Source organism: Bubalus bubalis, chromosome 9 (assembly GCF_019923935.1).
Source record: "Bubalus bubalis isolate 160015118507 breed Murrah chromosome 9, NDDB_SH_1, whole genome shotgun sequence".
Taxonomy (NCBI): Eukaryota; Metazoa; Chordata; class Mammalia; order Artiodactyla; family Bovidae; genus Bubalus; species Bubalus bubalis.
The window spans coordinates 99,975,997-100,003,650 of record NC_059165.1 but is presented as its reverse complement, the minus strand read 5'-3'; the positions used below and the strand labels follow the sequence as shown (position 1 = coordinate 100,003,650).

The 27,654-nt window shown below is 44.7% G+C and overlaps 1 protein-coding gene and 1 pseudogene across 8 annotated transcripts in view; one reads left to right on the top strand and one right to left on the bottom strand.

The window, feature by feature from the left end:
- ZNF333 (zinc finger protein 333) overlaps nucleotides 1–23,245 on the bottom strand; it is a 31,035-nt gene extending 7,790 nt beyond the window's left edge. Inside the window, exons 1-8 of one of the 8 annotated variants that reach the window (XM_006066552.4) lie at nucleotides 22,811–23,244; nucleotides 15,480–15,523; nucleotides 14,319–14,442; nucleotides 13,248–13,349; nucleotides 7,778–7,860; nucleotides 6,441–6,620; nucleotides 4,923–5,010; nucleotides 123–211 (exon numbers count right to left, since the gene is read on the bottom strand). In XM_006066552.4, coding sequence (XP_006066614.1) covers nucleotides 123–211; nucleotides 4,923–5,010; nucleotides 6,441–6,620; nucleotides 7,778–7,860; nucleotides 13,248–13,349; nucleotides 14,319–14,442; nucleotides 15,480–15,482 — 669 coding nt within the window. In that variant the 5' untranslated portion in view covers nucleotides 15,483–15,523; nucleotides 22,811–23,244. Of the gene's footprint in view, nucleotides 1–122; nucleotides 212–4,922; nucleotides 5,011–6,440; nucleotides 6,621–7,777; nucleotides 7,861–13,247; nucleotides 13,469–14,318; nucleotides 14,443–15,479; nucleotides 15,891–22,810 lie in introns of those variants that run through there. The other 7 variants (XM_006066554.4, XM_025293685.3, XM_025293681.3 and 4 more) reach the window with 7 other exon arrangements.
- On the top strand, nucleotides 532–4,118 carry LOC112587032 (annotated as a pseudogene).
- Nucleotides 23,246–27,654: the final 4,409 nt, after the last annotated feature.

Here is a 27,654-nt window from a genome sequence, read left to right as displayed (position 1 = left end):
CCACCACTAGAGGCCCAGTGCCTGGAAGCCTAGACACCAGCCCTGTGGGGTTGAGAAGCTCCCAGCCAGGGGGAGGGGACAAGGAGGCAAAGCAGCAAGAAGAGCAAGGACTTCTTGCTTACCTGTGGACAGGTGGTCAGTCCCCCAGGAGTCATGGCTTCTTCTTCTATTCTCCCCTTCTGGAGCCAGGCAGGGCCTTGAGCGGACAGAGCTGCAGGAGAATAGGAGAGCCGTGAGGGTCTCAGCAGCAGGGCTGAGGCTGCCCACCTTGACTGTGAGTGACCACAGGTGCACACTCCCTTGGATAAACACACACACACATACTGTACACTGAGACATGCATGCACATACGCTTGCAAACACCCACAGCTACTTGGGCACGTGGGCACACTCACCCACACCAGTACACACACATGCATATACTACGTGCAGAGACACATACACACAGACGCACCACACATACTCAAGCACACACAGAAACACACAGAAATATACAGAAACACACACAGCTCTTTCATCTCAGACACCAATATGCCATCCAGACTAAGGAAGACCCGAAAACTTAGGGGCCACATGAGCCACGCCCGCATCATGGGAAACACCCAGGAAGCTGCGCTAACACTGGTGGCCTGCTTCACCACAGGATCAACTTGGACGAATATCATGCAGGGGATTTTGGAAAAGTCGGTACAAGGCATTACCACTTAAAGAGGAACTAGAGCCTCTGTCCAACTGTCAAACTTGATAAACTGTTAACCTGGGTCGGTGAGAAGATCCAGATAAGTGCTGTTGAGAACAAGACTGAAGCTGTCCCTATCACTGATGTGGTGTGATCAGAAAGATCTGGGGAACAAAAAACTCCCAAAGCAGCCTGTCATCATGATGGCCAAATTCTACAGCAGAAGAGCTGAAAAGAAGACTATGGGTGTGGGAGGGGCTTGCAGAGAAGGAAATGGCAACCCACTTTAGTATTCTTGCCTGGGAAATCCCAGGGACAGAGGAGTCCATGAGGTCAAAAGGGGTTGGACATGACTTAGCAACTGAACACCACCACACCAGCTTGAAGCCACAGGGTGGGAAATTCATTAAATGTCATCAAGTGCTTCCGCATGGAACTCTTTTCAATGTTATGTGGCAGCCCAGATGGGAGGGGAGTTTGGGGGAGAATAGATACATGTATATGTATGGCTGAGTCCTATATATGTATGACTCAGCTTCACTGTTCACCTGAAACTATCACAACATCATTAACTGTCTATACCCCAATAAAAACTAAAACGTTTTTATTTTTAATGTTAACAAGTGCTTTAAAAAAAAAAGAAAAGAAACACACACACATTTCCTCCATTCCAAATCTGTGAAGCCACAGTCTCGATTCACCAGCAGACTCTGAGGTTTCTACAGCAGTCCTTTTTCCCCCTTGACTCAGCCCTGGGTCAGCCGTTCCTCCCTGACTGCAGGGCCCCTTCCTCTGCCCCGACTCTGCAGGGTTGGTACCGCCCAGGACTTACCACAAGCCGAGCACAGAGAAACCACCACTTCTCTGGGAGCCTGCCTGAGAAGGAAGTGTCCTTCCCTTCCTGTCTTCAGATCGATAACATTCCTCCCCCACACCAGACTCCTCACTCTGGCCTGTCACAGAGGAGAAGTGATGCCCGCCATCCCATCTCCCTATACCCCCACTTCCCCTCTCAGTGGGACCTTTCCCTCAGTCATTAAATCTGAACCATGTCCAATCCTGATCCCATGTTATCAGTTTCCCAGGGCAGCTATTAAAAAAATAATAATAATACCACCACTGGGTGGCATAGAACAACAGAATTGTATTCTCTCAGTTCTGGCAGCCAGAAGTCCAGGATCAAGCTGTCAGCGGGGCCAAACTCCCTCTGAAACTCCGGCTGAGTCATTCCTTGCCTTTTCTTGGCTTATGGTTGTTGTTGTTATCCTTAAGTCGTATCTGACTCTTTGCAACCCCATGGACTGCAGCACACCAAGTTCCCCTGTCCTTCACTACCTCCCGGAGTTTGCTCAGACTCATGTCCATTGAGTTGGTGATGCCATCCAACCATCTCATCTTCTGTCATCCCCTTCTCCTCCTGCTCTCAATCGTTCCCGGCATCAGGGTCTTTTCCAGTGAGTCAGCTCTTTGCATCAGGTGGCCAAAGTATTGGAGCATCAGCTTAAGCATCAGTCCTTCCAGTGAATATTCAGGACTGATTTCCTTTAGGGTTGACTGGTTTGATCTCCGTGCAGTTGAAGGGACTCTCAAGAGTCTCCTCCAGCACCACAATTCAAAAGCATCAATTCTTTGGCACTCAGCTTTCTTTATGGTCCAACTCTCACATCCATACATGACCAGTGGAAAAAATCTGGCTTCTGGTGGTGAAGGTCAATCCTGGGCCTGTAACTGTGTCCCTCAAATCACTGCCTCTGTTGTCATGTGACCTTCTCCCCCACATGTCTCTGTCTTCACAAGGCATCTTCCCCTTCTTAAAATGGCACAATTCATAAGGGATTAGGGTCACGACCTCATCTTAACCTAATGTCATCTGCAAAGACCCTATTTCCAAACAAGGTCACGTTCACAGGTAACAAGGGTTAGAACTTCAATATAGGCTGGTGGGAGGGGGCCCACAATACAGCTCTAATACTCCACCTTTCCCTCTGGCTACTGTTTTGTCTCTTTGTTCCCCATCTTGGGCAATCTTTGTACTCATTCCCTCACCTTGTATTCAGTTCCAAAACACTACCATTCAACAACCAGCACCTCACTAGGGTCCCCTGTGATCTCCATCTACAGGGGGGATCTAGTAGAAATGTTCAGTCATCCAATCCCTCTATCTTAAAACCTACCGCCCCGGGCTTCGGAGGGCTTCCCTGGTGGCTCAATTGGTAAAGAATATGCCTGCAATGGGGGAGACCTGGGTCAGGAAGATCTTCCTGGAGAAGAAAATGGCAATCCACTCTAGTATTCTTGCCTGAAAAATCCCATGTACAGAGCCTGGCAGGCTACAGTCCCTGGGGTCACAAAGAGTCGGACCTGAATGAGTAACTAAACACTTCCACTTTGCCAGGCTTCAGCACCTAACTGCCAGCCTCCTCCTCCACTCCTGTTCAAGTTCCTGCCCTGTCACTTGCTGGTGTCCCATAGGGATGCCAGCATGCTTCTCCTGCATTGGCAGGTGGGTTCTTTAATGCTGAGCCACCAAAGAAGCCCCCAGTCCCCCTCCCATAAGTGCCCCCAATTGTCTGGTAAATGAATGTATACATGACCCACCAAACTATCTCAACTTGACCTCCTGAATACATTTTACATAGTTCCATGCTTCCCTACTGTGCAGACAAAAGTTAACATAGCCCTCCTGACTGCTCTCCTTAGCAAGGCCAGCTGGCAAGGCTGGCCCTTAGCTGGCCGCACAGCATGTGGGATCTTAGTTCCCCAACCAGGGATTGAACCCATGCCCCCTACATTGGAAGCATGGGGTCTTAACCACTGGACCGCCAGGGAAGTCCCAGGACTTGGATTTCGAGACAGTTCCCCTGACCCTAACTGGTAAGAGGGGCTCACTCTGCTTAAACTGTCTGTACAAACAACGCAGTCCATGTTGGATGCCTGCTTTCTTTCCAGAAGCCTGGAGTTTAGATATGTGCTGGGCAGATGGTGCCTACATGACCAGCCCCCAGGGAAAACCCTGGGCTCTGAGTCTATAATGAACCTCGGTGTAAATTTCACTGTGCACGTGTCGTCACAACTTGCTGCTGAAGGAATTAAGCACGTCCTGTGTGACTCCACTGGGAGAGGACTCCAAAAGCTTGTGCCTGGGTTCCTCCAGGCATCACCCCAAAAGCCTTTTCCCTTTGCTGGTTTTGCTTTGCATTCCTTCACTGGACTAAATCAGAGCCATGAGTACAACTGTAAGCTGAGTTTGGGGCGTGGCCTTAGAGACCCCTGACATGCCTACCCCATACTCACTCCCCAGTCAGACTGCAAGCCCCCAGGGGGAAGGTGTCAGGGGTTTGTCTGCAATTGCTTCCCAGTGTCCTTCTCACCACAGGATGACAGTCTAGAGCCCTTCCAGGGTAATTTAAGAGCCAAGAGTACTCCAAGTACTCCATGAGTACTTTATAGCACAGATGGCCAAAAAGCACGTAAAAAGATGCTCAACATCTCTAGTCATTAGAGACGTGCAGATCAAAACTACAGTGAAGTTATCACCTTGTACCTGTCAGAATAGCCATCATCAAAAAATCTACAAAGAATAAATGCTGGAGAGGGTGTGGAGAAAAGGGGACCCTCCTTCACTGTTGGTGGGAACGCAAATTGATACAGTCACTATGGAGAACAGTATGGAGGTGCCTTAAGAAACTAAAAATAGAACTACCATATGGCTCAGCAATCCCTCTCCTGGACATATACATGGAGAAAATCATAATTCAAAAAGATACATGCACTCCAGTGTTCACTGCAGCACTTATTTACAATAGCCAGGATACTGAACCAACCTAAATGTCCATTGAGAGAGAAACGGATAAAGAAGACATATATACGACGGAATACTGTTTGTGCTACATTTTCAGATGTATCCAACTTTTGCCAACTCCACAGCCTGTGGCATGCCAGGCTCCTCTGTCCATGGGATTCTCTAGGCAAGAATACTGGAGTGGGTTGTCATGCCCTTCTCCAGGGGAGCTTCCCAATCCAGGGATCAAACCCACATCTCTTTTGTCTCCTGCATTGGCAGGCAGGTTCTTTACCACAAGTGCCACCTGGGGAGCCCATAAAAAATAAGATGACTTTATATATTCTCTCCCTAAGACAACGACTGCAGTCAGAAGAAAGGAAGGTGGATCCAAGTTGCCAACACAACAGAACACAACACAGGAGGGCCCTCGGGCTGTAATTCCACCAGGCTCTCACTCACCAGCACCCCCAGCCCTCCACAGTCTGGGGAGACCCAGCGCAGGCTCCGGCGTGGCCAACCTCTGCATCTGCACAGCCACCTTCAGCCCCTGGACAGAGTGACAGGAACAGATTACAGAGTCACAGCGTGGGTGGGATCCGCTCACACCTGTTCACCCAGACTGAACTGGTGTGACTGGCCCTGCTTTGAGAAACATGCTAAGAGGAGGGACAAGGCTCGTTCACCACGTCCAGGTTTACAACTCCTCAACACAAAGCTAATCAGTGTCATGGAATTTCAAGTCCAAGACAGGAAAGACAGAGGGGGCCCGGGTAGGGAAGGCCTCATCTAAGCAGCCTCTGGGCAGGGTGGGGGGTTGATTCTGGGGCACAGAGAAGCAGCGGATGGCCAGTAGACTGACGGGTGAGGCAGGAGGCATGGGTGGAGCCCTGCAAATGAGGGGGTGTTAGTAAACTATTCCCAAGGGGAAAATCCCTGCTCTGGGAGAAGGGACGGGAACCCTCCTATACCAACGGCCACTCCCTCGGGAAAGGTGTTTGAACCAATTTGTATATATATTTTTTTAATTTCTATTTATGTTTGGCTGATCCCTGGATTTGGTCTTCATTGCTGCGCCTGGGCTTTCTCTAGTTCTGGTGTGCAGCACTCTCTAGTTGTGGTGAGGGGATTCTCACTATAGTGGCTTCTCTTTTTGTAGAAAACAGGCTCAATAGTTGTGGCTCTTAAACTCTAGAGCTTGGGCTCAATAGTTGTGGTGCACAGTCTTAGTTGCCCCGTGACACATGGAATCTTCCTGGACCAGGGATCGAACCCGTGTGCCCTACATTGGCAGGTGGATTCTTAAACCACTGGACCACCAGGAAAGCCCCTGACTTGCTTTCTATAGGTTGTCTCTGGCCTCCATGTCCAGCAGGAGGCTGGGTCCAGGAGAACTAACAGTGGCTCTGGGCAAGGTGGTGGCACCAGGGCCAGGAGGAGCAGTCAGAGGCAGGTTTATATTTTGGAGGCAAAGCTGGCAGGACTTGGTGGAGGATGGGAAGCAAATGTGGCTGGTCCCTCAGGGCAGGTGATGGGTGGGAGACAGGGGAGAATAGGCCCCTTCTCCTCAGGGAAGGGCTCCAAGCACACCTTAAAGTATCCTTCTCTGTAACTCTCTCCACCTCACAACCAAAACATAAGGCCATGAGCCCAGAGCATGGTTACCAGCCTGGACACTCTTCACACAGCCCTTGAATCACAGGACCTGCTCATTCCTGCAGGTTTCCTGGCCATGGAAAGGATGGAAGGATTGAAGAAGGAAATCTGGACCCAGAGGCAAGACCTGAACCCTGGGTGCCACCCCCTCCCCTAGGACTGCCCTGGGCATGACATCACGCTGGGGATATTTACACTCAGTGCAGAAACACCAAGGCCTGTTCAGTAGTTCTCACCAGGAGCTAAGCTTGGGCCTCCAGCATGTTCCCAATTTCCAATCTAGTTGGCCTTCCATTCCTCCCTCCCTCCTGCCTCCCCACTTACAGACATATCCTGAACCTTGGGCCTTCTTGGCAGGGGCTGGGGCCCTCCTGGCAGACCACCTCCCAGGCTTACTGCATATTCAGAAGACTGTTGGAGAGCTGACCAGTCCTCTGGAGCTGGAGGCATCACCTCCTCTTCCATCTCAGACTTGATCTCTATCTTCAGGTCCAGCTCTGGCCCCTGGGAAAAGGAGTGGAGGGTGCTAAGCAGGAAGAAGTGGTACAGAGGCCGTCCTCACCCTAAGAGACCCAAAGTTTGGGGGTAGTACCATCAGAATTTGGGGTCCGTGGGACTTCCCTGGTGGTCCAGTGGCTAAGACTCTGCATTCCCAATGCAGTAGGCCTGGGTTCTATCCCTGGTCAGGGAACTAGATCCCACTTGTCACAACTAAAGTGTTAATTGCTCAGTCATGTCTGACTCTTTGAGACCCCATGGACTGTAGTCCGCCAGGTTCCTCTACCCATGATTCTCTAGGCAAGAATGCTGGAATGGGTTGCCATTCTCTGCTCCAGGGGGATCTTCCAGACCCAGGGATTGAACCTAGGTCGGTCCCACATTGCAGGCAGATTCTTTACTGTCTGAGCGACAGGGAAGCCCATGTCGCAACTAAGACCCAGCCAAATTAATTAATTAAGAAAAGAATTTGGGCAATGCGGGTATGGCAGTTTCAGACCTGGAAACTCCCCTACTTCACTGTGGGCACCAACCACCAAGGGTCTCTGAGGACCGATTGAACCAGGGACTTGGACGCACATACCTGACCCTTTTCTGGTTCTGGGGGACCCGTGGCTGGAGGGTAGACCACCAACCCTCAGAGGCACTGCGAGATATTTTCCTAGAAAGGTTTTTGCTTTGTTCCAGGCAGCACTGCACAGCTTGTGAGATCTTCTTAATCCGACCAGGGATTAAACTTGAGACCCTGGCAGTGAAACTGCAGAGTCCTAACCACTAGACTGCCAGGGGAGTCCCTAAAAAGGTTTTTATAGAAAAGTTGGGAGCACTTAGTTCTGAATATGAACACACTGTTCTGTGTTTTCCTAGGTTCTGTATCTGCCTACCTGGTATCTGTCAATCACAGGGCCACAGTTAGTTATCCACATCTCCTGTGACCCACAGCCCACACTCTGAACCGCCTCCTTTATGGAGTTCTCACACACCAAGCCAATACTCCCCCCACCCTAAATCACCCGAAACGGGTGCTCCCTCCAGATACTTCATGTCCTGGAGGAAACACCTTGGCTCAAGTGTCTGCCTGGCCCTGGGGTGCGCATCCAACTCAGCTACTCCTCACCTTCTCCTATGAAAGGGAATGAAGAATTGTCCCCCAAGAATCTTACCATTTGCAAATCATAGGATGAGTTTTCTTCTGAAATATCCTGCAGAGTTGTAGGCTCTTTGGGTGTAAATTGAGATTCCCAGTCTAAAATGAATGGGGAAAAAAAAATTACCTTATTTCAGAAAGAAGTCATAGTATGAAACTGACACACACCTTTTTTTTTTTAATACTGACCCTAAACTTGGGACCATACTGAAAGGTAGAAGGTATCAATGAGCAAGGTATCAATGTGCTGTGTGCTCAGCCATGTCCAACTCTTTGTGACCCCATGGACCCCCGCCAGGTTTCTCTGTCCATGGGATTCCTCAGGCAAGAATACTGGAGTGGGTTGCCATTTCCTCCTCCAGGGGATCTTCCCGATCCTTGAGAGTCTCTTGTGTCTCCTGCATTGGCAGGCGGATTCTTTACCACTGCAGTGAGCAAAGGGAGATTCTAAAGATTAGGGCTGTGTGTAGAGCTGGGCAGTGATGGGATGAGGCGGAAACCAGAGGCCTTTCCTGTTAAAAGAATTCATGGAGACTTTTTTTCATATTTATTTATTTTTGGCTGTGCTGGGTCTTCACTGTGGCCCGCAGGATCTTCACTTTGGCATGTGGGATCTTTCGCTGCAGTTCGTGCGCCTCTCTAGTTGTGGTCCACAGGCACATGGGCTCTGTAGTTGCAGCTCAAGGGCTCTCCAGTTGTGGCACTGGGGCTTAGTTGCCCTAGCTATGTGGGATCTCAGGTCCCTGACCATGTATGGAGCCTGCATCTCATGCACTGGAAGGTGGATTCTTAACCACTGGAAGTCCCCTCCATGGAGATTTAGACTGATATTGCCAGAAAGTGTGTTACCAGAGAAACAAGAAGCAATCAAACAAGAAATATATAGAGAAATGTTCAATATAAAGATTAACTTGGTTATACCCCAATACAAAATAAAACGTTTGAAGAAGAAAAAAAAAAAAAGACAAACTTGTGACTTCCCTGGTGGTCCAGTGGTTAAGGCTCCACACACCCAATGCAAGGGACCCAGGTTCAATCCCTGGTCATGGAACTAAGATCCCATACGCCACTGCAAGTAAAGACCCTTTGTGCTGCAACTAAGACCTGCCACAACCAAATAAATAAATAAATATTTTCAAATTAAAAAAAAAAAAAACTAAACAAAAAGTGTGTATGTGACATGGAGAAATCAGAATCCTCTCCCACCACTGGGGGAAAGGTAAACTAGTGTCCTTAATCTCAAAAGAGGGCAACAGAGGATCAGACAGTTGGATGGCATCACCAAAACAACAGATATGGACTTGGGCAAACTCCAGGAGATGGTGAAGGACAGAGAAGCCTGGCATGCTACAGTCCATGGGGTCACAAAGAGTCAGACATGACTTGGTGACTGAACAAGAACAACAAATCTCAAAAGTAGTTTGACTGAAATTGAAGCTGGGATCAAAAATCTCACAAAAAACAAAAGCCCATGACCAGATGGCTTCACAGAATTCTATCAAACATTTAGAGAAGAGATAATGGCTGTCCTTCTAAAACTCTTTCAAAAAACTACAGAGGAAAGAACATTTCCAAACTCATTCTACGAGGCCACCAACACCCTGATACCAAAACTAGACAAAGACAACACCAAAAAAAGAAAACTACAGGCCAATGTCACTGATGAACATAGATGCAAAAATCCTCAACAAAATTTTAGCAAACGGAATTCAGCAACACATCAAAAAGACAAACTTGTGACTTCCCTGGTCAAGTTGGGTTTATTCCAAGAATGCAAGGATTCTTCAATATACGCAAATCAATCAATGTGATACACCATATTAACAAATTGAAAGATAAAACCATATGATCATCTCAATAGATGCAGAAAAAGCCTTTGACAAAATTCAGCACCCATTTATGATTAAAACTCTTCAAAAAATGGGCATAGAAGGAACCTACCTCAACATAGTAAAGGTCATATATGATAAGCCTACAGCAAACATTATTCTCCATGGTGAAAAACTGAAAGCATTTACCCTAAGATCAGGAACAAAACAAGCTATTTGTCCACTTCCACCACTATTATTCAACATAGTTCTGGAAGTCCCAGCTACAGCAATCAGAAAAGAAAAAGAAATAAGAGGAATCCAGATCAGAAAAGAAGAAGTAAAGCTCTCACTGTTTGCAGATGACATGATACTGTATGCAGAAAACCCTAAAGATAGTATCAGAAAATTACTAGAGCTAATCAGTGAATTTAGCAAAGTTGGAGGATACAAAATCAATGTACAGAAATCACTTGCATTTCTATATACTAACAATGAAAAATCAGAAAGAGAAATTAAGGAATCAATCCCATTTACCATTGCAACAAGAAGAATTAAAAATCTAGGAGTAAACTTACCTAAGGAAACAAAAGAACTGTACACAGAAAATTATAAGACACTGATGAAAGAAATCAAAGAAAACATAAACAGATGGAGAGATATTCTATGTTCCTGGGTAGGAAGAATCAATATTGTGAAAATGACTCTATTACCACATGCAATCTACAGATTCAATGCGATCCCTATCAAACTACCAATGGCCTTTTTCACAGAACTAGAACAAACAATTTCACAATTCATATGGAAACACAAAAGATGCCAAGCAGCCAAAGCAGTCTTGAGAAAGAAGAATGGAGCTGGAGAAATCAACCTTCCTGTCTTCAGATTATACTATAAAGCTACAGTCATCAAGACAGTGTGGTACTGGCACAAAAACAGAAATATAGACCAATGGAACAAGAGAGAAAGCCCAAAAATAAACCCATGCACCTATTGGTACCTTATTTTTGACAAAGGAGGCAAGAATATACAATGGGGCAAAGACAGCCTCTTCAATAAACGGTGCTGGGAAAACTGGACAGCTACATGTAAAAGAATGAAATTAGAACACTTCCTAACACCACACACAAAGATAAACTCAAAATAGATGAAAGACCTAAGTAAGACCAGAAAGTATAAAACCCTTAGAGGAAAACATAGGCAGAACACTCTCTGACATAAAGTAAGATCCTCCATGACCCACCTCCAAGAGTAACGGAAATAAAAACAAGAGTAAACAAGTGGACTTGATTAAACTTAAAAGCTTTTGCACAGCAAAAGAAACTATAAGCAAGGTGAAAAGACAACCCTCAGAATGGGGAAAATAATAGCAAATGAAAGAACTGACAAAGGATTAATTTCCAAAATATATAAGCAGCTCATACAACTCAATGCCAGAAAAACAATCCAATCAAAAAGTGGGAAAAATACCTAAACAGACATTTCTCCAAAGAAGACATACAGATGGCTAACAAACACATGAAAAGATGCTCAACATCGCTCATTATTAGAGAAATGCAAACCAAACCACAATGAGATATCACCTCACACCAGTCAGAATGGCCATCAAAAAGTCTACAAACAATAAATGCTGGAGAAGGTGTGGAGAAAAGGGAACGCTCTGTACTGTTGGTGGGAATGTAAATTGATACAGCCTCTATGGAAGATAAGAGGTAAGGAGATTCCTTAAAAAACTAGGAATAAAACCACCATACGATCCAGCAATCCCACTCTTAGGCATATACCCTGAGGAAACCAAAATCGAAAAAGACACATGTATCCCACTGTTCATTGCAGCACTATTTACAATAGCTAGAACATGAAGCAACCTAGATGTCCATCGACAGATGAATGGATAAAGAACTTGGGTACATACACACAATGGAAAATTACTCAGCCATAAAAAGGAATGCATTTGAGTCAGTTCTGATGAGGTGGATGGACCTAGAATCTATTATACAGAGTGAAGTAGGTCAGAAAGAGAAAGATAAATATTGTATTCTAACGCACATATATGGAATCTAGAAAAATGGTACTGAATAATTTATTTACAGGGCAGCAATGGAGAAACAGACATAGAGAACAATCTTATGGACATGGGGAGAAGGGGAGGAGCGGGTGAGATGCATGGTAAGAGTAACATGGAAACTTACATTACCATATGTAAAATACATAGCCAACAGGAATTTGCTGTATGGCTCAGGAAACTCAAACAGGGGCTCTGTATCAACCTAGAGGGGTGGGTTGGGGAGGGAGATGGGAGGGAGGTTCAAAAGGGAGGGGATATATGTATACCTATGGCTGATTCATGCTGAGGTTTGACAGAAAACAACAAAATTCTGTAAAGCAATTATCCTTCAATAAAAAAATAAATTAAAAAGAAAAAATAAATTTTTTAAAGCAATTTGGCAGTTCTTCAGAAAGTTTAACAAAATGACCCAGCAATTCCACACCTAAGTGGAATTCTCACACTCAAGGCAAACGAAAACACATGCACAAAACTTCTTGTACACAAATGTTCAGAGTAGCACTACTCACAGTCACCAAAAGTAAAAACAAACATCCACCACCTGATGAATGGATCAACAGAATGTGGTCCTTCCACAAGGAGGATGGCCATTCGGCCTTAAAAAGCAATGAAGCCTCTCATGCTATGACATGAAGGAGCCTCAAAAAACACGATGTTGAGTGAAAGAAGACAGATATGGATGTATGAGTCCATCTGTATGAAATGTCCAGGACAGGCAAATCCACAGAGACAGAAGGTGGATTAGCGGTTGCTGGGGGCTGCGGGAGGAGGGATGGGAAGTGACCGCTAATCAGTACAGGGTTTCTTTTTGAGGTGATGGAAGTGTTCCAGAGCTGGATAGTGGTGATGGTTGCACAACTTTGTGAACATACTAAAAACCTGTGAACTGTACACTTTAAAAGGGTGACATTTACAGTGTGTGACTATCTCAATTTAAAAAAATTTAAAAAAAGACAAGTTGATTTGCAGGGCAGGAATAGAGACACAGATATAGAGAACAGACTTGTGTACACAGCGTGGGGAGGAGAGGGTGAGACGAATTGAGAGAGGAGCACTGAAACATATACATTACCGTATGCAAAACAGATAGCTACTGGAAGTTCTATGTAACACAGGGAGCTCAACCAGTGCTCTGCGACAACCTCGAGTGGTGGGATGGGATCGGGGGGGTGGGAGGGAGCTTCAAGAGAGAGCGGATGTGTGTACACTTGTAGCTGATTCGCATTGTGGAAGAGCAGAAGCCAACACAACACTAAAGCAATTATCCTCCAATTTTAAAAACACTATACACTTAAAAAAAAAAAACCTTAAAAAAAAGAAACTCAAAGATCTTTTTTTAATTTTTTTAATTTATTTATTTTTAATTGGAGGATAACTGCTTTACAATGTTGTGCTGGTTTCTGCCATACATCAACATGAATCTGAAACCAACAATTAGAGGAGAGTTAGAAAGTGAAAAAGAGAAGTTAAAGGAACTCACCCCAAACAGTCTTATTTCCCCTCAGAATACAGAATCTTACAAATACTCTCAAATTGACACTTCCCAGCAGCACCCACCCCTCAACCTCAGTCTGGGTGGGTCACGACACCCTATGCCCCCGGGTACTTACCCACACCCGTGGCACAGAGAACACCGTGCTCTGCTGCTTTCAGCTCTTCTCTTGGCTCCACCTGGGAGACGAGACTGGCTTTGCACGGTGGAGTCCCTGCTGCTGGAGAAGGACATATGGGCCGAGGGAGGAAGGGCTTGCAGAGGAAAATAAATGCTTCCCCAGCCTGCCCACTCTCCACCTGGGCCTTAGCTCCTGAAGCCAAGCCAGTAGGCGGGGACCTAAGCAATCACATTCAATTTTTTTTTTTTAATGAATTCAATGAGGTTCCTTTACAAGGGCCCAAACCACAAACACTCTCCTCTCTGCCCTTCTGAACTGAGGTTCTCTAAGTTCCAAGGCCAAACTCAAAGAGACCTATGCAGGTCCTGACCATGGAGAAAGTATTAGTCGCTCAGTCGTGTCCAACTCTTTGCAACCCCCATGAACTGTAGCCCACTAGGCTCCTCTGTAGTTTCTCTGTCCATGCAATTCTCCAGGCAAGAATACTTGAGTGGGTAGCCATTCCCTCCTCCAGAAGTTCTTCCTGACCCAGTGACTGACCCTGAGTCTCCCACAACGCAGGCAGATTCTTTACCATCTGAGCAACCAGGGAAGCCCTGACTATAGAGAGAATGAAGTCCACTCAATGCATGCAGCTGTTATCCTATGAAAGCCCATGAATGACAAACCTTCTGAAACCCACACCACATCACTGTGGCCATGTGGCAAGCACTTAAAGGGCATTTGCAGGGCTTCCCCACCTACCAATGCAGGAGATGTGGTGGGTTCAATCTCCAGTCCAGGAAGACCGCTCAGGCTGTGGGGCCACTAACCCCATGAACCACAACTACTGAGCCAGTGCTCTAGAGCCAGGGAGCCGCAACTACTGAAGCCTGCGCATCCCAGAGCTTGTACTCCACAATAAGAGAAGTCGCTGCAGTGAGAAACCCGCGCACCGCAACCAGAGAGTAGGTCCCCCTCGCCCCAAGTAAAGAAAGACCCAGCACAGCCATAAATAAATAAATAAGTAATTTTTTTTAAAAAAAGAGCATCTGCATACAGGAAGAACCAGAGTAGCGAAAGCCTTACCCCTGGGCGCCAGGGTCCTGCAGTTGTCCTGCAGCACGTGTCTGCACAGGTTCCTCCCAGCATCGTCCAGCAACGTCCACTCCTGGATGAGCTCCATCGCCACATCCTCTAAGGTGACTGATTCCTAAGGCAGCGCATGTATTGCGGCTCAGCAAGGACCACCCCCACCATTCTACAGAATGAGGGTTTATCCCTTGGGGAAGGCAGACCCAGTGCGAGAATATTCAGTGTTCTCTGCAAAGCTGGGCTCAGCAAACCTGGCCTGCCTCCTGTTTGTCTAAATAAAGTTTTACTGGCACATGGCCACACCCATCTGTTCATCTCTGTGGTTGTCACTGTGCTACTAGGGCAGAACTGAAGAGTTGCTGGGACAGAGCTCATATGGCGTACCCAACCAAAAATAATTACTTTCTTTTAACATTTGGACAAATCTGAAAGTATAAGTGTTGGCTCTCTGCTGCTCCAGTATCCAGTGATGACAGAGACTGTTCTTCTCAGCTTTACTGAGTTTTTCCTGAACTCCTTATTCAAGGCATCAGAAGTCTGAGCTTGCTCTTTTCATTTTCATGAAGTCCCTAGGATGAGTCATTGTTTTATGCCTGTTAAAACTGGACTTCCACTGCATCTGAGAAACGTGATGGCCTTTTAATCTCGGAATTCTCTAGAACAGCACTGACTGGTAAAGCTCTCTGTCATGAATGGAATGTTCTATGCCTGCACTTTCCAAAAAAAGGCAGCCACCAGCACGTGTGGCTCCTGAGCACTTGAGAAATGTGGTTTGGTAACTGAGACGCTGAGGTTTAAATTTTGTTAGATTTTAATTAACCTTAATTTTTAGAGCCATGTGTGTTTTCGGTAGGTCTCACAAGCGATGGCAGGGATGGCCGTGGAGGAGTTCTGTGGCTGCCGGCTCAATATGAGCCCCCTCACTGCCATTAGACTCCGGAATTAGGTACCAAACCCCAGGGTTGCTTTGGGAACCCTCCATCCATGCCAGTTCCCTGCAGAACTGCAGGTCATGCACTGAAAGAGGCTAAAAAGTCCCAGGGGCAGGGCTAAAGATGCTCCACACTTCCCTCGTCTTTCCAAGAGAGCAGACAGGGCCCCAAGTACAAGATTATCCCACCCCCAAAACCATCCAGACTCAATCTTCCCCCTCACCATGATACCAGCGCCAGGGTTTAAAGTTTCAGTGTGTGTCCTTCCTGCAATAAGAAAGACGGAGGTAAGAGGAGAAACGAGAGTGGAAGCAGAACACCAAGCCGGGGTTTGGCCTGGGTAATTAATTCCATTTCTTTGGACCATGAGCAGGGCGCCAATCCAAACAGCCAAATTACTCGGAAATTTACTTCAATACGCAACATACTGGGCTCTTCATCATCTTTCACACCACAGGCCCTGACCATTTCTACTGACTCCTCTCACGTAATAAAAGGACCACCTCTCCTCTTTGTTGCTGTTGTTGTGCGGGCACTAAGTTGAGTCCGACTCTTTGTAGCACCATGGACTGTGGCCCACCAGGCTCCTCTTGTCCATGGGATTTCCCAGGCAAGAATACTGGAATGGGTTACCATTTCCTTCAAACTTGAGTCTCCTGCATTAGCAGGCAGATTCTTTACCACTGAGCCACCTAGGAAGCTCCCTTAAAACACAAGGGACTTCCCTGGCAGTCTGGTAATTAAGACTTCACCTTTCAATGCAGGGGGTTTGAGTTCTATCCCTGGTCAGGCAGCTAAGATCCCACATGCCTCATGGCCAAGAAACCAAAACAAAACAGAAACATCATTGTAACAGATTAAATGATTATAAAAAGTCCACATCAACAACAACAACAAAAATTTTTTTAACAAAAAAACCTCTAACACTTTCTACTTTTCCTCCATTACTTTTATGAAGTTGGGATTTTTATATGTATTTGTTTAGGTGAGTTTGCCTCTCTCTGTCCAACCACGACGTAAACCCTCCAAGTACAGAACTGTGTCCCTCACCTTATCTTTGACAAAGGAGGCAAGACTATACAAAGGATTAAAGACAATCTCTATAACAAGTAGTGCTGGGAAAACTGCTCAACCACTTGTAAAAGAATGAAACTAGAGCACTTTCTAACACCATACACAAAAATAAACTCAAAATGGATTAAAGATCTAAATGTAAGACCAGAAACTATAAAACTCCTAGAGAAGAACATAGGCAAAACACTCTCTGACATACATCACAGCAGGATCCTCTATGACCCACCTCCCAGAATATTGGAAATAAAAGCAAAAATAAACAAATGGGACATAATTAAACTTAAAAGCTTCTGCACAACAAAGGAAACTATAAGCAAGGTGAAAAGACAGCCTTCAGAATGGGAGAAGATAATAGCAAATGAAGCAACAAACAACTAATCTCAAAAATATACAAGCAACTCCTACAGCTCAATTCCAGAAAAATAAATGACCCAATCAAAAAATGGGCCAAAGAACTAAATAGACATTTCTCCAAAGAAGACATACAGATGGCTAACAAACACATGAAAAGATGCTCAACATCACTCATTATCAGAGAAATGCAAATCAAAACCACTATGAGGTACCATTTCACGCCAGTCAGAATGCCTGCGATCCAAAAGTCTACAAGCAATAAATGCTGGAGAGGGTGTGGAGAAAAGGGAACCCTCTTACACTGTTGGTGGGAATGCAAACTAGTACAGCCACTATGGAGAACAGTCTGGAGATTCCTTAAAAAACTGGAAATAGAACTGCCTTATGATCCAGCAATCCCACTGCTGGGCATACACACTGAGGAAACCAGAAGGGAAAGAGACACATGTACCCCAATGTTCATCGCAGCACTGTTTATAATAGCCAGGACATGGAAGCAACCTAGATGTCCATCAGCAGATGAATGGATAAGAAAGCTGTGGTACATATACACAATGGAGTATTACTCGGCCATTAAAAAGAATACATTTGAATCAGTTCTAATGAGGTGGATGAAACTGGAGCCTATTATACAGAGTGAAGTAAGCCAGAAAGAAAAACACCAATACAGTATACTAACACATATATATGGAATTTAGAAAGATGGTAACAATAACCCTGTATACGAGACAGCAAAAGAGACACTGATGTATAGAACAGTCTTTTGGACTCTGTGGGAGAGGGAGAGGGTGGGATGATTTGGGAGAATGGCATTGAAATACGTATAATATCATATATGGAACGAGTCGCCAGTCCAGGTTCGATGCAGGATACTGGATGCTTGGAGCTGGTGCACTGGGACAACCCAGAGGGATGGTATGGGGAGGGAGGAGGGAGGAGGGTTCAGGATGAGGAACACATGTATACCTGTGGGGGATTCATTTCTATATTTGGCAAAACTAACACAATATTGTAAAGTTTAAAAATAAAATAAAATTAAAAAAAAAAAGAACTGTGTCCCTAAAATTAAAAGACACTTGCTCCTTGAAAGAAAAGCTGTTACAAACCTAGACAGTGACCTAAAAAGCACAGACATCACTTTGCTGACAAAGGCCCGTGCAGTCAAAGCTATGGTTTTTCCAGTAGTCATGTACAGATGTGAGAGTGGGACCATAAAGAAGGCTGCACGCTGAAGAATTGATGCTTTCGAGCTGTGGTGTTGTAGAAGACTATTGAGAGTCCCTTGAACAGCAAAGAGATCAAACCAGTCAATCCTAAAAAAATTCAACTCTGAATAATCATTGGAAGGACTGATACTGAAGCTGATGCTCTAATACTTTGGCCACCTGATGTGAAGAGCTGACTCACTGGAAAAGACCCTGATCCTGGGAAAGATTGAGGGCAGGAGGAGAAGGGGGTGACAGAGAATGAAATGACTGGATGGCATCACTGACTCAATGGACATGAGTTTGAACAAACTCCAGGATACGGTGAATGACAGGGAAGCCTGGGGTGCTGCAGTGCATGGGGTCACAAAGAGTCGGTCACGACTCAGCGACCGAACAACAACCACTTTCTTCAGGACTTCAAATCCTGCCACCAGCACGGCACTTGATGCGTACTTTATGTATTAGAGGTTGGCAAACTTTTTCTATAGATGGCTAGATAGTAAATAGCTTAGGATTTGTGGGCCACAGGACTTCCCTGGTGGTCCAGTGGCTAAGACTCTGCACTCCCAATGCAGGGGCCAGGTCTGATCCCTGTTCAGGGAACTATATCCTACATGCCACAACTAAGAGTTCACATGGTGGGCTTCCCTGGGGGCTCGTGGTAAAGAACACACCTGCCAATGCAGGAGACACGGGTTCGATCCGTGATCAGGGAAGGTCCCACTTGGCTCACAGCAACTAATCTTGTGCACCACAACTACTGAGCCTATGCTCTAGAGCCTGGGAACTGCAACTACTGAGCCCACGTGCTACAACTCTGAAGCTCACATGCCTAGAGCCTGTGCTCCGCAACAAGAGAAGCCACCACAATGAGAAGCCCGTGCACCGCAACTAGAGAGTAGCCCCTACTTGCCACAACTAGAGCAAAGTCTGTGCAGCAACAAAGACCCAGCACAGTTAAAAATAATAAATAAATAATGAAATCAGGAAATTGAGGGGAAAAAGTCTGTGAGCCACATGTATGGCAACTATTTAATTCTGATTGTAGCACAGAAACAGCCATAGGGAGCATGTAAACACATGTGTTCCAGTAAGTGAATGAGTGAGTCACTCAGTCGTGTCCAACTCTTTGTGACCCCATGGACTGTAGCTTGCCAGGTTCCTCTGTCCATGGAATTCTCCAGGCAAGAATATTGTGTTTTATCGTGTTCAAATAAAACTTTATTAATAGAAACTAGCACTGGAGCAGTTTTGGCCCACAGGTCACAGTTTGCCAACCCCTACTCTATATCATGGGCTTCCCTGGTGGTTCAGACAGTCAAGAATCTGCCTGCAATGTGGGAGACCCAGGCTCAAAACCTGAGTTGGCAAGATCCCCTGGAGAAGGGAATGGCAACCCACTCCAGTATTCTTGCCTGAAGAATTCCATGGACAGAGGAGCCTGGCGGGCTCCAGTCCATGGGGTCACAAAGAGTCAGACACGACTGAGCAACTAACTTATACACTTACTCTACATCATGTGGTAGAGAGAATACATCAAACACCAAATACTCTAATTCTACCTCCTACACATCTTAAACATCCAAGCTTTTCCAATTTCACCATCATCACCAAACCCCAACTTTTTCAGCTCCAAAATCATCTGAGTTCTGAACTTACCCAGACTTCTATACGTGTGGACCCTGCATTCATTTTTATTCATCCTAAACTCCCTGCTGAATCCAGAAGCTAGTGTTTTGTTTAAATCATCAACAAAATCATATTACTCCATATTTAAAACTCTGATTCTATGGCTTCCAAATGGCCTTAGAACAAGGTCCAAAGCTTACCTTGATCTTCCATGCCCTCCCTCCTCTCCACCCAACTCTTTCACTCCACACTTGGCTTTCTGTTTTAACTATCCCCATCTTTTCTCAGCTCCTGGAACACACCAGGCTTTGTACTGCCTAAGAGATTATGCTTCTATGGTTCTTTCAAATCTCCTCCCTACTCCGATTCCACAGCCTGACTCTTTGTCTAGCTATATACAACGCATCTTTCAGATTCAAACGTTTGTCCCTTTTAAGATACTTTTCCTGACTTTCTTAAGTTCTCCTGCTCTGTGTTTTCTATTGGTTTGGCCAAAAAGTTCAAAAGGAATTTTGTGTAACATCTTACAGGTGTGTCAACTACAACTGGCACTTGTCAAGGGCATCAGCCATCTGCCTCTCCTGGGACTGTATCCTGTGATGCTGCTGGGGCTGCCACTGACCTTTGACGGGCCCTAAAGAGAGTTCAGGGTGGAGAATATGAATGAGGAACTATGTCTCAGGGAAACTGGTGGAACAGGTCTTCAGAGAGATATTTTTAGGAACTGGTTTTATGAACCCAATCTTTTCATCTCCTCATATCTTTGAAAAGCACTAATTCCCTTCATGGTGACATCAGCTCCTCATGACTAGCAGAAAACTTTCTGTAAAGTAAGTACCTGGTTGCACTGAACTCCCTTTCACCAAAATCTTATATATTGACCTTCCTCCCCTACCTCTTGCGAACAGTTTCTCAGAACTATCTGAGGTGCTATCTCCTGGGCTGCTGTCCTCATTTTGCCCCAAATAAAACAACGCACAACTCTCAAGTTGTGCAATTTTTCACACTGCAATATTTTTAAGTTGCCACACATATCACCCTTATTGTTAATTTAAAATCTGTCTTCCCAGCTAGACTAAAACCTCCACAGGGGCAAGTGCTAAATCTATTTTGGTCACATTGTTTTCCCTGTTCAGGTCCAGTTCATTAAACATCGGCCCCCCTCCAATGAAAATGTGCCCAAAAAAATCAACTCAAGAATAAATCAGTACAGCTAGATTAAAAAGGCACATGCCTACATAAACACACACACACACACACACACACACACACACAAACACACCACCACCACAAAAGTCAAAAATAAAAATAATTTTAAATGTCTGATATAAAATCACAACACCAGATTTCAGGTATCTTTAAGAAACATTGATTCTTTCTAAAAAGACACAGTGGGACATGAATTCTCTGAAAAGAAATACCTCGCTCATTAAATCAAAATCTGACATTTAATTTTCCTCCAGTATTAGTTTCTTCTTCATTTCTTATTAGAAGTGAGTCTTAAATGCAAATCAAAACCACAATGAGGTACCATCTCATGCAGGTCAGAACGGCTGCCATCTACAAACAAAAGTCTACAAACAATAAATGCTGGAGAGGGTGTGGAGAAAAGGGAACCCTCTTACACTGTTGGTGGGAATGCAAACTAGTACAGCCAGTATGCAGAACAGCGTGGATTCTCTAAAAAACTGAAAACAGAACTGCCATACAACCCAGCAATCCCACTGCTGGGCATACACACCTAGGAAACCAGAATGAAACAGACACGTGTACCCCAATGTTCATGCCAGCACTGTTTACAATAGCCAGGACATGGAAGCAACCTAGATGTCCATCGGCAGATGAATGGATAAGAAAGCTGTGGTACATATACACAATGGATTAGCCATTAAAAAGAGCGCATTTGAGTCAGTTCTAATGAGGTGAGTATAATAGGTGTATAATAGGCTCTAATGAAACTAGAGCCTATTATACAGAGTGAAGTAAGTCAGAAAGAAAAACACCAATACAGTATATTAACACATATATATGGAATTTAGAAAGATGGTAACGATGATCCCATGTGCAAGACAGCCAAAGACACGGATATAAAAAACAGACTTTAGGACTCTGTGGAAGAAGACGAGGGTGAGATGATTTGAGAGAATGGCATTGAAACATGTATATTACCATATGTGAAACAGACGACCAGTCCAAGTTCAATGCATGAAACAGGGCGCTTAAAACTGGTGCACTAGGACAAGCCAGAGGGATGGGATGGGTAGGGAGGTGGGGGGGGGGTGGTTGGGACAGGGGACACATGTACACCTGTGGCTGATTCATGTCAATGTATGGCAAAAACCACCACAATATTGTAATTCGCCTCCAGTTAAAATAAATTAATAAAAAAACAAGTGAGTCTTAACCCTATTATTTTAAAAAGACATTCAATTTACTGCCAACTCAACTTCAGTTCCCAGTACTAACAAACCTTATGTTCTTTTTCCTGGAGTCACAAGTTTTGAAGCCTTCTGGTGATTTACAGGCTGGAGCCAACTTGAAAAGAACTAAATAACCTTACTTTTCATTGATGTTAGTAAGACTTGTGACATAAGTGAAAAATAGCTTTTATTAAGACTGGCTTCCCTTGCAGTAAGTAAAATTGATACAAAGTAAGTCACAAATTTAAAGCGCTTTTGAAGGAAAGAAAGGAAAGAAGGAAGAAGGAGAAAGAAAACCAAAGGGAAACGAAAACTAACAGGTCCTAAGCTAAGGAACTGCAAATTGTCAGTCGCAAAAAAAAAAAAAAAATCATCTAATTCATCCCTCGACAGAAAGTACATTCCATTTTTCAAATCCACATGCCAAGTCACTCAAACGAATTTGCACACGTAGACTCAGCCCTAAATTTCCTTGGGCAGAGCTGGATAATCTGAAACGCAATATGCCACAAAACGTGATTTATTAATAAAAAAATTATCCTGCATAAAAGAGATACAGTAGGCCTACAAATCCGGAAGGACAAGTGAATGCTGGAGCCAGCTGGTGCACCACTCCTTCGCTGCGGGACCTGGACTATACTTCGTGATTTCCCGCGCATTAAGTGGATGACAGTCCTGTCTCCCCAAACAAGGAGTACCTGAGCGCGACAGACTGGAGAGGGGGAGCTCAGCGGCACAGCCAAGCTGTGCGGTAGCCGCCCCAGCCCCAGGCGGACCGCGGGGAGGAAGTCCCTTGGCTAGCTAATCCATTCTAGGCCCTCAGACCCCTCCCCGCTCCCGCCGAGCATTCCCGAGAGGATGGGCCGCACCTGCAGACTGGCCGGAGACACTCCCACCGCAAGGCGCCGCGCGGTCCAGCACAGCCACCTCCGTCCGCGGCCGCGACGCACTTCCGCTTCCGGTGTCAGGGCCCCCAGCAGCGGAAGTGGCCGAGGCACTGGCTTTCAGGGCCGAAGGAGCTGCGGGCTGTGGCGGGAAGGTTAACTCCTCTTTATATGACCGTGGAGGAGAAATTCTAGTTTCTTTCCCCCGGCTGGGGGTAAGGTTAAGCTCTGGGGTGGGGTCTGACCGGACCTAGAGGGTGGAGTTAGGGGCGGGGCGTATGCCACATGGTCCGGGCTAGTTGTTATTGTTTGTTCAGTTGCTAAGTCGTGTCCGACTCTGTGACCCCATGCACTGCAGCGCGCCAGGCTTCCTGTCCTTCGCTATTTTCCAGAGTTTGCACAAATCCACGTCCATTGAGTCGGTGATGCTATCTAACCATTTCATCCTCTGCCGGCCCTCCTTCTTCTTTTGCCCTCAGTCTTTTCCAGCATCGGGGTCTTTTTCCAATGAGTCGGCTCTTCGCATCCGGTGGCCAAAGTATTGACGCTTCAGCAACAGTCCTTCCAATATCTATTCTGGGATGAGCTTAAGCCTGTGGAGTGGGGATTGGGGCGGGACCTAGACTTGGTGGGTGGGGCGGCGCTTCGCTGGCACTTTGGGATGCTCAGTGTTTGACTTTCCTCTCCCCCTTCCTTCCGCCCCCCACCCCTCGCCTGCCCCGCCCTGCCTTTCTCCTTTGTTTTTGGTTGGATTTGGGGGTTTGGGGGTGGGTTGTTGTTTTCTTTTTGGCTTTTTTAGAAGAGAATAGAGTTTTTTAGACCAGGAGAGGATGATGTAAGAAGGGAGAGCCGACCTTTTTCGCTGGATAGTAGCCAATTGTTTGGGGTTGGGTTTTTTATGTTTTGATGCCTTATACACAGGAATGATATATTTTACAAACTAGTCAGTTGCAACATTAGCCTGTAAAATCAAAAACATTTCTTAATATGTCTCAAAGGAAAAGGGAACTTTATAATGACACGCTTTCACATTAACCAGTATGACAAATCATAAGAAACTTAACACCATGTTCAAAATAAAATATACAGAACAAGCATTTTGAAGTCAGCTATTGTGTGTAACTCACAGTTAATATAGGAGAAGGCAGTGGCACCCCACTCCAGTACTCTTGCCTGGAAAATCCCATGGACCGAAGAGCCTGGTAGGCTGCAGTCCATGGGGTCGCTAAGAGTCGGACACAACTGAGCGACTTCACTTTCACTTTTCACTTTCATGCATTGGAGAAGGAAATGGCAACCCGCTCCAGTGTTCTTGCCTGGAGAATCCTAGGGACGGTGGAGCCTGATGGGCTGCCTTCTATGGGGTCGCACAGAGTCAGACAGGACTGAAGCGACTTAGCAGCAGTAGCAGCACAGTTAATATTATGTGTACACGTCTCATTATTTCCTCCAAGGTTATCAACCAATGAAGCAAATATTCCTTTGATACAGAAGCACAAACACGTATTTGTTTTTTAGTTGAGCAAGTTTTATTGAGTCTCATCACTAGAATTTGGTATCTAAATGAAACATATATTTGCCTTTTTTTTTCCTCCACATTACAAAAGAAAAACAGACTAACTGAAAAAAAACTTGTGGAAAAAAAACCCAAACTATGTATTATAATCACTTAATACCTGTTTTGAATTGTATCATTTCTTCCAAAGCAATTTTGGCTTACTAGCAAAAATCATTTATTGTTTTTCTTAACTTCAATTCTTTTAGTTTTTTTTAACCTTTTTATTGATCTGTAACATACATATAGAAAATTGCTTTGCAGTGTACATACAGGAATATACAGAAATCGACATAGCTCAAAGAATTTTCACAAAGTGAAACACTGTTTCATTTACTGTCTGCTTCCTCAAAGGAAAATCACTATCCTGATTTCTACTTCTATAGGTTGGCTTTGTCTATTTTAATATTTTATATAAATAAACTCACACTATATGAATTCTTTTTTCTTTGATTTCTTTGGCTCAACATCATGTTTGTAATCTTTGTTCATGTTATTGCACATTGAATAAATAATTCCATACAGTGCAATGTGGTGAAGTCATTAAAGTTTAAGTGGTATGTAGTTTACAATAGCTACTCAAAGTATCTCGGTGTTATGAGTTAACTACACAACAACATCTTTATTTTAATCCTGTGGTGTTTATCTATTCCCAAATTTAATCTGCACCATCTGATTTTATTGCCTAGAATTATTTGCATGAAAAAAATATTTTTTAACATAATCAAATTTTGTTAGTGCCATAAACATATTTCTTTCCCCTAAAGAGTAAATGATTTGGCAAGATTAACCTCACTTGAAATGTGATAAAATTGAGAGTGAATAAAATCAACCACCATGACATAAAATCACTGAGCACAGAGAAGGTATTTCTTAACCATTTGTTGGATGGATGAGAAGATGATGGGTGAATGGATGGGCTGGTGGGTAAATGATGCATGGACAGATAGGTGTGTGGGTTTTAGATGAGTGGATGATGCATGGATAGATGGATGGATGGATGGATGATGAGTGGATAGGTGGAGGGATAAATTAATGTGATGACCAGGTTCCTAAATCCCATTTTAATGCACTTGTTACAAAAATTAGCTTATTAATGAGTATCCTTAGACCTGGATTTTCAAGGGCAATAAGAATATATTAGCAGATTTTAAATGATGTGAAAGTCGCTCAGTCGTATCTGACTCTTTACAGCCCCAAGGACTGTAGCCCACCAGGCTCCTCTGTCCTTGGGATTCTCCAGGCCAAAATACTGGAGTTGGTAGCCATTTCCTTCACCAAGGGATCTTCCCAATCCAAAGATTGAACCCAGGTCTCCCGCATTGCAGGAGGATTCTTTGCCATCTGAGCTACCAGGGAAACCCAAAGGAACCAGTTAATATATCTGTAGGATTTTCTTCAGTTCCTTATACCCCAAGATTTAGATCTTTCATACCTCAATCCTGCTTCATAAACGCAGCTGCTTTGAATTTCTTATTCCTTAGTTTCCCCAGAAGATGGCAGTAGGGTGTAAAGACTAAGTGGGCTTCTCCGGTGGCTCAGACTAAAGAATCTTAAGTATTAATGTCCAAATAGGATTCAACCATCATTCTTATCAATAAAATAATATTAATAACAAGGGAGGGTTTTCCCAGGTGACTCAGTGGTAAATAATCTGTCTGCCAATGCAAGAGACATGGGTTCAACCCCTGGGTTGGGAAGATCCCTTAGAGGAGGAAATGGCAACCCACTCCAGTATTCTTGCCTGGAAAATCCCACAGACAGAGGAGCCTGGCAGACTGTAGTCCATGGTAGTGGCAAAGAGTCTGATATGACTTAGCGACTGAGCACATACACAGATAACAAGGGATCTTATTTGCACCCTGCCGTAATCCAAGTACAGTATTTCTTTTTTCCAGGCATAAATGTATATTAAAATTTTTACAGTAAATGAACTGACTTCCTTTTTTGGAAGGCAGTCAAATTCTATTTTTGGCGTTCCCTGATAGCTCATTTGGTAAAGAATCCACCTGCAATGCAGGAGACTCCAGTTCGATCCTGGGTCAGGAAGATCCCCTGGAGAAGGGATAGGCTACCCACTCCAGTATTCTTGGGCTTCCCTTGTGGCTCAGCTGGTAAAGAATCCACCTGCGATGTGGGAGACCTGGGTTCAATTCCAGGGTTGGGAAGATTCCCTGGAGAAGGGAAAGGCTACCCCCTCCAGTATTCTGGCCTGGAGAATTCCATGGATTGTATAGTCCATGGAAAGTTAACCAACCTAGATAGCATTTTCAAAAGCAGAGACATTACTTTGCCAACAAAGGTCCGTCTAGTCAAGGCTATGGTTTTTCCTGTGGTCATGTATGGATGTGAGAGTTGGACTATAAAGAAAGCTGAGAGCCGAAGAATTGATGCTTTTGAACTGTGGTGTTGGAGAAGACTCTTCAGAGTCCCTTGGACTGCAAGGAGATCCAACCAGTCCATTCTGGTTGGATCTCCTTTAGGAGATCAGTCCTGGGATTTCTTTGGAAGGAATGATGCTAAAGCTGAAACTCCAGTACTTTGGCCACCTCATGTGAAGAGTTGACTCATTGGGAAAGACTCTGATGCAGGGAGGGATTGGGGGCAGGAGGAGAAGGGGACGACAGAGGATGAGATGGCTGGATGGCATCACCGACTCAATGGACATGAGTTTGGGTGAACTCCAGGAGTTGGTGATGGACAGGGAGGCCTGGTGTGCTGTGATTCATGGGGTCGCAAAGAGTCAGACACTACTGAGTGCCTGAACTGAACTGAACTGATAGTCCATGGGGTCACAAAGAGTGGGACACAACTGAGTGACTTTCACTAAATTCTATTTTATTTGATCTTTTTTTTCTTTTTTCTTTTTTTTTTTTTTTTTTGGCCTTGCTACATGGCATGTGGGATCTCAGTTCCCCAACCAAGTATCAAACTTGCACCCCCTACATTGGAAGCATGGAGTCTCCACTGGTCCACTAGGGAAGTCCCCTGTTGGGACTTCTAAGTGAAGTCACATACTTCTAAGTGAAGTTTCCCCCATACTTCCAAAATAAGATAATGTTGAAGATACCTTATAATGAATTTCACATTTGACCTTATTTTTTTTTTAACAACAGTTGTGAAAATTGAGTTACAGTCTTTAAAAAAAAAAAATTCTTCCCTTAACATGCATCTTTTCTGAAACTTGTCAAGACAATTAGACACATTACAACAGCAATATTCAGAAAGATAACCTTTTTTTTTCTTGAGTTTGAAATTTTAATGTCAAAATAAG